We start from the raw sequence: 12,457 nt of genomic DNA on the forward strand, positions 1-12,457 counted from the left end.
GAACGCCTCGATGGCCAGTGAGAAGACTTACCTGAATAGCGTGTATGTCAGGAGCGTAAGACACAATCCGACGATAGACAGGATGCATCCCACGTAGGATATCATGGATAGAATTCTCATATGATGCGGAAGAGTCTCTACATCTGGCATGGGGTCCTAGAGGACAAGCAATTCAATCATTACGGCACGTGCGCCCATCATGTTGAATCGCGGTGATCGATTTACAGAAAGACAGAGGCAAGATTCCATTAGTGACGACCCAAACTGACTTGTCGTGAATTTCATCGATCGCCAGAAGCGACCTCAATTTCTGAGCTAACATATTTACCTAAAATTACATCCTGTGAACATCATAAAGCTTACAACTTATTCCTTAAGCTTTTGCGAATAATTGGTTGCGTTGTAAACAGAAATACTTAACCGAGTTTTTCACAAATGTGCTCTTGTCATTCGCATGGAAATTATGTGATTTTCGCGATGACGTCACGCATTATTGCTCTTCACATTCCACGTGGGTTGAATGCTGGGGCCATTTTACTACCTCATAATGTTTGCCGAATTTCACGAAACAGGGTATATTTATTGTGAGGATGTCGCCAACGCCAAAACATTTTTCGGCAATTATAACACTATCAGCAGTGGCGCATGCAGGTCTTTGAAGGCAAGTGACATATCTATTTGGTCATGAAACCCCAAAGATCTTTGCGGATATTACGTTCATGCCTACATTTATGTCGGGCGGCACGCAATTGCATTTGTTCGAGCATATAGGTTCTCATCATTTCGACCGAAGTAATTGCGATGAGCGAACTCGTTTACTGATTCAAACGTATCGTGAGCCACCATGCAAATTTTATGATTCCATTACAACTCGGACGCTGTCGCTAACGCAACCTTCGGTGTAATTTAAAATATCCCGTTAATGCAGAAAAAGAGTTGGGCATGACCTCAGTAACAACATGAACCACACGTTTTGTTACTAGTGATTTCCGGAGTATTTCATCATAATATATGATGAAATCGCCGCAATACTATGCAATTATTTCTATTACGTTAGATACTATTCAATTAACGCAGAATCATTCTATTAATGGAGAGTAAGGGCGAGGCTCGGGGGCAAAGCGTGTGACAGTATGTTGACTGTAAAGCGTGCTTTCACTGCAGTTGCGTAGTGTACGCAGGAGAAGCACTCAGGGCCTCACTTATGAAATGAAACTACTACATTTTGCTAATCAATGGAGGAATAAAGTATACGTCGTTTGAGACCAGTCCCGTGACGGGACGTAAATGTTCTATGGATGTGCAAAGTGTGATGGGACTACATCAAGTAGCAAGAAACGGCAGTTCGAATGTTACAAAAGAAAGGGGCGTTTATTGGGACACCTATGTATGGTGACGCCTTTGCGTTACGCCTTCAACCAGGTCACCCTCTTCTGTCACCACATTTTTTTCTGCGTTCAAAATAGAGGCTTAGACCCCATATCTTCACGCTTGTCCCTCGTGAACATTAGTGTTGCACGGTGATATTTGCTACACTCGACTGCGGTATAAATCATCTGCAGCAAATTCCAAACCAATCTCGTTTTCTTTGCAATTAGAGTTTAAACATTTGTGACTCCGTATTCTGGTAAATTATCTCTCCACATTTTCTAGTCATCTATCAAGTTTATATACAGTGTGCCTCAGCTAACTGCGAACAGATTTAAAAAAATATATATATATCACTTTTTTCCCAGATGAAATCAATAGCAACATAGCATATGGTGAAGGGCGCTCCTTAGGAGAGCACCAGCAAACTCCTAAGACAATGTCATCATTAACTTTCAAGAATTAACTTTTTATTATAAAAGCTACGAGGTTGTCCCAATGAGAACATCTGGTCCCTTCGGTCCCCTGATACCTTTGCCGTTTTCAGAACAAAAATCCGTTCGATAGGTCGTCCACACAAAAATTCGTGAAGGAACACTTTCATTGCGCATCTTCAGAGACGCGTCTTCCCTTCACCCCCCAATGTGAGAGGGTCAAGTAGCACAGTGCCGCCTCATGCGTCGAAGATGAGCTTTACCTTGCAAAAACAAAACAAAAACAAATGTATCTGGTGACGCTATCAGAGCTGCTCTTATCTTGGGTTGATTTTCTGTGTTCTTCTAATGTTTTTCCTGGACGCAGTGCTCATTCACCCTCTCACACTGGGGGTAAAGGCAAGACGCGTCTCTGAAGATGCACAATGAACAAAATAAAGAAAAAATGGTGTTCCTTCACGAATTTTTTGCGGACGACCTATCGAAGGGATTTTTGTTCTGAAAACGGAAACGGTATGAGACGACCGAAGGGACCAGGTGTTCTCACTGCGACAACCTCGTAGCTTCTATAATTAAAATTTAATTGTTGTAAGTTAATTAAGATATTGCCTAAGGAGTTTGCTGGTGCCTTCCTAAGGAGTGCCCTTCACCATATGCTATATTGCAATTGATTTCGTCTCGGAAAAAGTGATATATATATATATATATATATATATACATATATATATATATATATATTTAATCTGTTCGCATTTAGCTGGGACACCCTGTATATACTATATACATTACAAACGTATATTTTTCAGTTCTCTTTAGCGTCATTCGAAATAAGTATGGTTCGCGCAGAATGTGACGGCTCCATTGCCTTTCTGACTGGTTACGTACTGTCTAAAGGAAAAAAAAGTGTGCGCGAGGGAGGGAGCAATTTAAAGTGCCACTGCACCTAGCTTTACTCGAGTTCGTTAATTAACCAAAACTGCCAAATGCAAGAAATATGGGTAAGTTTCAGATTCCTCCTGCACCGTCTTGATTCCGATTGTGGTACCATTCAGCTGCAATACACTCAACGTTGGTGTACTTACCAGAAGAAGAGAAAATGCAGTCATATGGGTTGACGTGCATATTGTCACGTTACCAGAAAGGTTGGTTGTGATTCCTTCTGTGGACCATTCACTCTCTGTGAGACAAAAGCAGAAATCAATCTCAAAACATTCTTCGATATTTCGGGCCCACTTACTTTTCTCGTCCCAAAACGCACAGACATAATTTTCAGGAATGTACGTCGGATACGTGTACACCAGAGGATCGGTCAAGTTTTCGATTTTTGTGTTGCCAATTTTCGCTGTTAATACAACTTGACCTGCAAAAGTAAAACGTGAGGTGGATTTACTTTCATTCTCATTTTATTACAAGTTGCTTACCGTGTGTCATGTTTGTGGACATGTTTATATGTTTACCACGTCAATAAATTTGTACACGTGCTTTCACTTGTGTTCTAGATTTTAATTTTCTGCTTGCCGATAATATTAAATATTAGCCGGCGACCCGGCGGGGCGCCGAGAACGGAGAGAGAGAGAGAGAGCGCGAATGCGAAGCAAAAGGAGAGAGCACATAGCGCACATGCGCAGTTCAATCAAGTCAGTTTTGGCGCCAAATTCTGGCTCTGATCGCCATTCGCCACCGACGATGGTCCAGTGGGACGGGTGTTTCCGTGGTGGACTGTGATGCTGCAGCTGCACTCCACTGGTTCTTATTTACCGGGTGCCACCATGTTGGAGAAACTGGATTGGTTTGGACTGAAACAGATATGTCTGGCAACACAACAAAACGATGGATATTGCGGCCACTTTTATCAACGTCATCCGCATTCCGGGAAAAACGCAGAGCTGCAGAAACCGCTTCTTCGTACGCAGACGGCTACCGGTATGAACTTTCAATCACGTAACATAAGCAGATAGAATCAGAGATTGACAAATATGTGTATATAAATAAAATTAAACAAAAGCATTCAAAATTTTTCGCATAAGTGGCGTCTTTCCTACTATATCCATGCGATCGCGGTCCTCAATAGGCCTAAAGTCAACAACGAAACGTACAATTTTCCCATAAATAAAGATGGCGTAACGAAAGTTGAAGCTGATTTTGCAGATACGTACATAAGGATATACACTCACAGTATGCAATTAAAGTCGCCCGTGAATTTTTTTTTTGTCACGAAATCACAGTTTCGCCGTTCCACGCAACAACTCCACGTTGGCGAAATTTTGGTGTCATGGCGGCCCCCATAGAAAACAAGAGCCAATGAAAAACGCTCAAGTTTGATTGACAGGTCGAGCCTCTTTTTTAGGGTCCTCCTAATGGCCAGACTCCCTTTTTATACACGGCACTGGTTCAATGGCCATTGGTTCCAATCATCGTTGAAGACTGCCCGTACATGCGACAGCCTGGGACGTCGCCCCAAATCATTATCATTTACCATCTTCATCTTAGCGCAAATCAGGACGTTGAGTAGCCCATCAACGTGATGTCAATTAAGGCAAACATCTGTTTTAAGAGCGCGGAGCGTTTATTATAGGATATCGTGTTTTGGCGACAAACCGTCAAAACAACCAGCACTTCGGACACTGCGATCTGCAAACGTTCCGACTGGTGTTTCAATGCGCACCCTTCAACGAGAAAAACCAGTGCCTTCAACGACGTTGCGAAAGCATCAGTATCGGTATTTGATGACGAGATTGTTCTCTCCTTTATTTATTATTTTTTTTTGTGACCACCCGCCGGTGCAAGACCTGAATCTCAGGTTCATACAGACACAAAGAATCTTCTCGTAAATGCATTCCATAGAACGCAATGCGGGCTTCCACAACCCACGTCGCAGCGGAATCCCTCGACTACAGTTATTACGGGGCATAAATCAAGCCGTGCCAGAGTAAGCGATGGAAACAGCGACCATTTGCGCCAGGGGTGACGACTATTGCAATCTAGAACATAAAAAAGAAAAATTTTCTTAAAATATGTTTTTCATGTGTGCAGAGCCCTCGGCGTTGTCCCTTTACTAATGAAAAGGGTCCAAACAATGGTCTCATCAGCGTGTGCATTAGAGTTTACAAAGTGTACGTTTGACACACGTAAAATGACACAAGAGTGGTATACTTTCGCCCAGAGTGTTATATTAATTCTTACCAGTAGAGACAAGTGCACCACGTATCTTGTGCCTGGGTCGGAAGAACTTGTCGTTCCGATAAGACACGAAAGCTATTCGTGGACCTCGTTCACTCTCTTTACCCGAGCTATTAATGGCCACCGAGAGGGCTTCAAAGGGGATGGTGATCACTATGTTCTGGAATAAATCGTTAGGACTGTAAACTAAACCTTCGATAAATGAAAAGGGCACACAAGAAAATAATAGATATAAGTGAGAAAACAATTACCTCGCCTTCCTCTTGTTCGTCGCCATCGCCGGAGAAATCTTCGTGTAGGTAGTGGTCTCCGCTGGATCTCAAAGAAAAGCTCAATATGTCTTGTCCCTGGGAAAGGAAAATGTTGGCACAGTGAAGTCAGCCCTGGACAAACGACAGAGCCAAGAAGATCGCCTGGCGCAGGGGAGAGGGTAAAGTTTGGAGAAACCACGCGACCAAGTGTTTGTCCAATCACAAGTTCGCAATAAGGGTATTCGTAGTCCACGAAAGAAACCTTCAAATCCCTTATTTGGGATGTCGTTTCACGGCAATGCCCACCTGGGAGAGCAACTTGGGTGACCACGCAATGGCCTTCACCACCAGGTTTTCATTTTCGATTATCAAGGCGCCTGGTCCGAGGATAACTTCGGAAGTGAATCTTTCCACGATTCCAACGAGCCTGGGAAAAGAACGTTGCGGCTAATTGAAACAGAGTGCGAGGAAGACACTCACTTCTCAACTGCTGAACCATTGGCGTCTCCTTCTTCCAGGACGCTGTCATTCAGTGCCAGAAAATTACTAATCACATGTATCATGGCCTGGGCGATCTAAAAAGGAAAAGAAAGAAATGTGACCGCGGAGAAGCGGACAGCGCTGTCTTATTTACTAGTCTTGGCGCCTCCCCGACCTGAAGCCTCGGACAACGCTATAGAAAAAAAAAAAAAAAAAAAACTTGACGCTCATATTCTTGTTTTCGTCCTCACGCTATAAATACTCCTCATAGATTGCAAGGTGTTAAAAACCATTTCCTCCGCCGCAGCAGATGAAAGGCAGAGCCATATCGTATTTGTTGAAGCATTGTGAAAAGCTACTTTAATGGCGTTTTCTTTCTCTCTTTTTTTTTTTTTTTTTGTATTGTCCGTGTCGATGAAACACCCTAATCATGTTTTGTCTTCATTATGTGCTTACATTCTAAAAAACGGAAAAGAAGTTATTTTTTCGACTTGCCTCCAATATCTTCTGAAACAGTATCGATTTTTAAGAGCAATGTTTGGCATGGCTCTGCCTCGTTCGCGTAATACTAATTAATATTGAATATGTCAGAAACAAGCGTTGATGATGTTTGAATAAGCAGTGTGAGTGAACAGTAAAGGCCAATCACGAGAAAAGGAACTAAAACACGAGCTGCCGGCTAAACGTTTACCAATTCCATAAGCAGAACATAAATTGAGGCTAACAAAAAGAAATTGTACGACATACAAGCACAAAGACACAACGTACATGAGTGGCAGAAATCATTACGCTAGTTCCTTTTTTTTCTTGATCAAAGAGTAATTTGCTGTCGCGGAAAGTTTACATACAGTGTATAAACATACCAAAAAGCTACAAAGAAAAAAAAAACGATGAACCAGAAATTTTCGTTCCATTTTCCCGCGAGTTACGAAGAAGCATGACAGAACTCATTTTCGAAGTCGTGGTTGAACTGACCTTGATGTCCTTGACAGCGTAGTCTACGACTGGCTCGATTTTGTCAGCAAAATATCTGATCTGATCTGGTCTGATGCTGCTGGGATCATGTGTCAGGAACTCGAGCTCGGCTGTTATGTTCTCGGCAGCTTGAAAACTCTGTTACAATAGCAAAGAAAGTCACGATAAGAAAAGACGATACGAAAAGCCTTCGATCTGACATATTTGCTATTTTCTTATCCTGCTGACATTTCCTGTCCATGCGGGTTAGTCGGTACACGTCGCGAAAGTACGAGCAACAGAGGGGAGATTTACGAGAAAAAGAACAAAGAACAAATATTGGCTGACCTTTTTCAACACTTAAAAAGAAGAACTCTTTCTCTCTGTGAAGGATCTTTTGAGGTGATCAATCTTCTCCGGCAATCACGAACGACGGAACTAATGAATCCCGTTCCTTTTATGTTGAAGGTAATGGCATTTCGCGAGGAGAGGTGAGTTGAAGATCGACGCTCAAAAGTGATCATCACATTTGAAAATTGTTACTACTATTTTATACCCGTGAGACTAAAAGGCGCTCTTGCAGACCTCGGAGATGACTCTAAAAGATGGTTTATACGAACCGTCCAAGGCCACGCTGAGGTAGGAAACACTTTCACACCAGCAAACGAGTCCGCCATTCATTCCGTTGTGCGTTGCAGATACCATCGGTCCTTCGCGCACATCGTGAATCACACGTGAATGCATTTCTCTGTATATGTATACCAATATGCAATCGAATAGCGAATGGCTAAAGCAACTTTCTGTGTTACCAGCCAACAATAACGTCATTCGAAAGTATCGGCAGTTTTAGGAAACCGTTGATTTAAGGACTCTACAGTCATCAAGTGTTCCTGTGCAACATGGTCTTGCAAATCATGGACTTGAGAGACGCATGTAGTGTACAATCATGCGCTGGAAACGGCGAAGGATGCCATGCAGCATCAAGCACCCACTGCAGGGGCGAGTTTGTGCGCAGGGAGGCCCTTAATATATACAAGTATATTACGAACAAGGTTACGCTAGAAATGCCGTGTTCATTTAACGGTGACGGTATGGTACATCCGACACCTACCTTATATCTGCAATGCTGTGAAGATACCTTCACCCATGCTGCCTGACCGTTAGAAAGCAAGCGGCACTTTCGCCTCGCATATTTGTAGTCGCTTGCTGGATTGTATGCACCATACGGACACTCCACTTTGGCAATGGACCCATGCGGTATAGGCAGCCAATGAAAAAGTCCTTTGTCGGTTTGCTGGAATTCTTCCGGGCACGACTCTACGGTTGAACAAGGTTATGCTTTGAACGTGCTACCGAAATAATGGAACAAGAAGACGACTTGGTTCACGACAGACAGATTGAATGCACGCTCTCAGAGAACAGTGACGCCCACCTCGTATCTCGCACATGCTCCCTTTGTATCCGCCTTGGCAGTTGCAGATGAAGCCGTTGATGGCATCTTCGCACTCGCCACGATTCTTACAAGGGTTGGAAAGGCATTCGTCAATATTCTGTTCACACACATGACCTGCGGCAAAATTAGACAAATGTTTATGGCGTCAGAGACAAACGCTTCTTCTCATAGTAAGTCCTCGTAGGTTCTGAAGGCAAGAAGACACTTTAAATAGACCGAACCTTGGCCGTTTAATGACTCTCACTCGGAGAACACTCCATGAAACAACGCTCTCTAACTTTCATCATAAGAATTCAGAAAAGGTTCTTCGCAGGTCACAGGGTGCGTACTCAGCATTTATGGCGTGTGTCGAGGCCTAGTTATCGGGACACCCTTATTTGAGGGAGCCACGCACGATAAAGAAATACAGCACAATGCATTTGTCATCACAAGTACGGAAATTATAGCGTAAGTACTGCTCTTTAGCTGGCCATTGACCTCATGGAATTAGTGGAAGTACCTCATGGAAGTACTGTTCACTGCCTACACTTTAGCGGGGGTTTGCCCAAAAATAAGAGACATCCAGCTATAACGGGTTCGACAAAAGCGAGACGGTGCATGACTGCGAAGTAACACCCGAGACAAGGAGTACCGACAAATTAACGGGAAGCATTTCAAGGAGATATAACGGGCGAAGTAAAACGTCGGTCAACTTACCAGCAAACCCTGGGGCACACTGACAAGTGAACAAGGTATCCGACTGATTCCTACACTGCCCTCCATTGAGACATGGTTGGGAAAAACAGGGGTCGTAGTTACGACACGTCTTCCCATAGTAGCCTCCCACACAGTGGCAGGTGAAAGTATGCGATGCGTTAGATATGCAGACGCCATCGTGTAGACAGGGTGAAGGGTTCAGTGCACACGGATTAAATGTGGTGCAGTTGCGACCGGAGAAGCCCGTGAAACAGTCGCACCGATACTCGGCGTGGCTGGTGTTGACACACGTGCCGAAGGTCTTGCAGGGAGTCTGGGAGCACGGGTCAAAGCTGTCACACGACTGGTCGAAGTAGCCCGGCTCGCAGAGGCAGCGGTAGCCAGGCTTATCACCCGTAGTCTCACATGCGCCGTGCTTACACACGTTCATCAGGCAGTCTGCGAATAACATGACCGACCTTCATTAATAGACGACTTCAAGCGTTGCATGCTGGGTAGTTATTGTCACGGGAAAGGGAAACAACAACAGCTTTGTTCTGATGCTACTGCTGATGATTTGGGCGTTTGATCGCCACAGGCGATGCTCTACATTGTTGTTCGAGGCAATTTGTTGAAAATATAATGAGAAGCCTCACATATAGTATAATAGTTAGGAGTAGTGTGCGCGCCACCGTTAACCAATCTCTCGTTTCCGTGGCCTCGCTCCGATACCGGGGAAAAGTGGAAATAGCAATGGACCGGTCTTGCCGGAATGTACTGACACTTTGGAGGTGGTCGGTTGCTGACATATGTAAACGTGCGAACACGCGCACTTTAGCCCGAAGAGGAAAAGCACGGCGCAGTCCGCCGCATGAGTCAGAAGAGGCCCCCGAATCCCGAACTGTTTATGTGAACTTGTGTACCTATATCAGATATCATGTACATCATCGAAAGAGGAGCAGCAATCGAGAAATGCTCCCGATGATGCTCCCGAGGAGATGTCCCGAAGATGCTCCCGAGCAGTCGTCTGTTTTGAGTCTCTAGACAAGCGAGACATTGTCTACACTTGGTATCCTTGTTGACAAAACCTGAGAACGACGGCTAAAGCGCAATGAAAGAAGTCACAAAAAATCATTCAGGAAATTCACAGACAAGCAGCGTTCTTTCATTGCGCTTGAGCCGTTGTTTTTACACGTGCTATTGTCAACACGCGATACCATGCTGGCACCCGACCAACCCCGAAGTGACAATTGACCAGTCCATTGTCGTTTTCGCTGTTCCCCGATAATCGAGCCCTTATCGGAGCGAGGCCACGAAAACGGGAGATTGTTTAACAGTGGCGCGCACAGTACATTTACACGTAAGGTGAATCAGCCTGCATTGTGTGGCGATATCTTCACATGCCGCAGGATAGGAGTACAAATTATTTCTACCACACTCTAAGAAAAAAGGGTGTGAAAAGGTGGTAACTTCTATAGTTACCACCTAGATCAACATAGCGTCTGATAAAGGGTGTAAAAGGGTGGCAAAAGCGATTCACATATATCCAAGTTGCTCAAAAAAGGCGTACGCCACCCTCGCTCACGGAATCAGAAGTGGTAACCCTATCATTCGTGGCAGAGAGTGAGGTAGCAGGTATAGAACTTTGCAACCTTTTAGGCACAACATATGCGACAAATATTATCTCCTAAAAGGTCTAACTGCTCTACCCTTTTTTCTGTGAGTGCAGTTGGGGTTCTCTGACGTCCGCTGGGCGCAACCACACCGACACATTCACAACGAGAATTAACCGTTGTACTTAAGAAGAGGAGGTAAGCAAGCTGGTGTATACGATTGAACAATAACATCTGGTCTTGTGCGTCAGCCAACCTTCCGTTCTGGCCCCCAATCATTTACTCGCCCTACTTTACCCAGTGAGACCTGGATAGCCTCCCTCCTAATCTTGTCTCCAATCTAATAATAATTAATGTTGTAATGTCTAGTCTAATAATAATTGTTGTCGCTGTCTTCTACATGTCTACAGGGTGTCCCAGAAAACGTGTCATTGAATTATATTAAAAAAAAAAAAAAACTACACCACCTAGAGTCATGTGGTCAACGGCATTTGTTCTTACTAGGTTTTTGCCACCTCCTGATGTGAATGTCGTGTAACGTAAGTTTAATTATGTAAATTTTTGCGAACTCTTGCTGAACTTTTGCTGGGGTAATGCTTTCCCTCTCCCAATTTCAGGAACTGTTACTTTTTCTACTATGACTCTGTGGGCTGGGTTTGGAACCTCCTTTCGTCGGACTGAGGTGAAGTAATTGTGAGCTTCCAGTGACTTGTACGCTTGCACAGTATCAGCAGTGAACTGGCTCGGCGAAAATATTAGATAAACTACAATGCGATTGTGACCGGCGGCATGTTTTGTGGCTGGGCTGTCCAGTTGTCGATGTGCAGCGCAAAGGGATCGTCATGTTGTATACCGTTCATAAACAACTTGGTCTTGTAGTAACACTTGTCTCATTCCTTCAGAGCTCTAAATTATTTCGGTTATTGTGGAAAGAGACAGTCGAGAGCGGTGTAGCAGTTCAACACAGCCGATGTCGCACGGCTGCGTTCAGTGTGTTTTGCCAACACCAACCCCGCGCATGCGGAGATGGCGCATCTTTTTTGTAAACAGTAAAGTGGTCTATATGTCTACGTACGAAGGGGTGTGAGAAGGCAGTAAGCAGGCCTTCTGTATCTGCACTGTTAAAACGGAACTTTACCACGTAGCACGCTCGTAGCCAACCACCATTCCGAATGATATAATTATGTGTCCTGATTTGTTCGAAACATGAGGAAGCGCCTATCTGGGACATGCATAATGTATCCCAGATAAGCGCCTCCTCCCATTTTGAACAAATCAGGACAGAATGATGGTTGGCTACGAGCGTGCTGTGTGGTCAAGTTCTGTTTTAACGGCGTAGGTGGCATTGGTACGACCAGTGGGAGGGTGTCGCGTTTCGGTTTGTTATTGTCATCGTTACTCGCGTAGAATGAACGCACAGGCTGTATCGAGGGGGGTGGGTTGTGTTTGGTACGATATTCGCCTATTTTCTTTCGGATACTTGCGAAGTCTCCCTTTAAGAGAATGGTAACAAGAACAGCGCTACCTGTGTGTTATCTTTCCCTGCACTCTAGAAACGCAGAACCTCACGCGTAACGCGTTCAGAACCAATGATCATTTAGAATGATGTCGTTCCCTTTCCTGATTTGTTGAAAATGAGGAGTGTACGTCTTTTTGCATGAATTGGGATTATTAAGTAAGCAGCGTACACTTCTAGTTTCCAACAAATCGGGACGATACCATTTGGAATTACGGTTGCTTCTGAGCATGCTATGCGTATCCCAAGTGTTTCACTTAGGCATTCGAAGAAATAGATTGCTAAGCTGTTCCAACGCGGCGTTTTAAAGCTCTTCCGAGACGCAAATGTATACTCTCATTCGCCCGCAAGAGCTAAAAAAAAAAAAAAAAAAGAACCTGCAGAGACAGAAGAACGCTATAAAGAATCAAAGTGATCGACCACAATCAACTCCAACAGGCTCCAGGTTTTACCGTGTATTCACACGAGCGTGTTTTCTGACGGCGCATCGACTGAAGGAGCGAGAGGGTAAATGATTAGGCGCTGAGGCTACG

General features: G+C 44.2%; 1 protein-coding gene across 1 annotated transcript in view; it reads right to left on the minus strand.

The window, feature by feature from the left end:
* The window catches only part of LOC135396417 (adhesion G protein-coupled receptor E1-like), a 300,114-nt gene that overhangs the window by 12,809 nt on the left and 274,848 nt on the right, over window positions 1–12,457 (minus strand). The window contains exons 5-15 of the mRNA XM_064627383.1: window positions 8,817–9,254; window positions 8,100–8,234; window positions 7,779–7,984; window positions 6,689–6,826; window positions 5,714–5,808; window positions 5,540–5,660; window positions 5,234–5,329; window positions 4,986–5,142; window positions 3,040–3,162; window positions 2,885–2,979; window positions 32–156 (exon numbers count right to left, since the gene is read on the minus strand). Of these exons, the coding sequence (XP_064483453.1) occupies window positions 32–156; window positions 2,885–2,979; window positions 3,040–3,162; window positions 4,986–5,142; window positions 5,234–5,329; window positions 5,540–5,660; window positions 5,714–5,808; window positions 6,689–6,826; window positions 7,779–7,984; window positions 8,100–8,234; window positions 8,817–9,254 (1,729 nt within the window). The remainder of the gene's footprint in view (window positions 1–31; window positions 157–2,884; window positions 2,980–3,039; window positions 3,163–4,985; window positions 5,143–5,233; window positions 5,330–5,539; window positions 5,661–5,713; window positions 5,809–6,688; window positions 6,827–7,778; window positions 7,985–8,099; window positions 8,235–8,816; window positions 9,255–12,457) is intronic.

The sequence above is a fragment of the Ornithodoros turicata genome, chromosome 6 (genome assembly GCF_037126465.1).
Source record: "Ornithodoros turicata isolate Travis chromosome 6, ASM3712646v1, whole genome shotgun sequence".
Lineage (NCBI taxonomy): Eukaryota > Metazoa > Arthropoda > Arachnida > Ixodida > Argasidae > Ornithodoros > Ornithodoros turicata.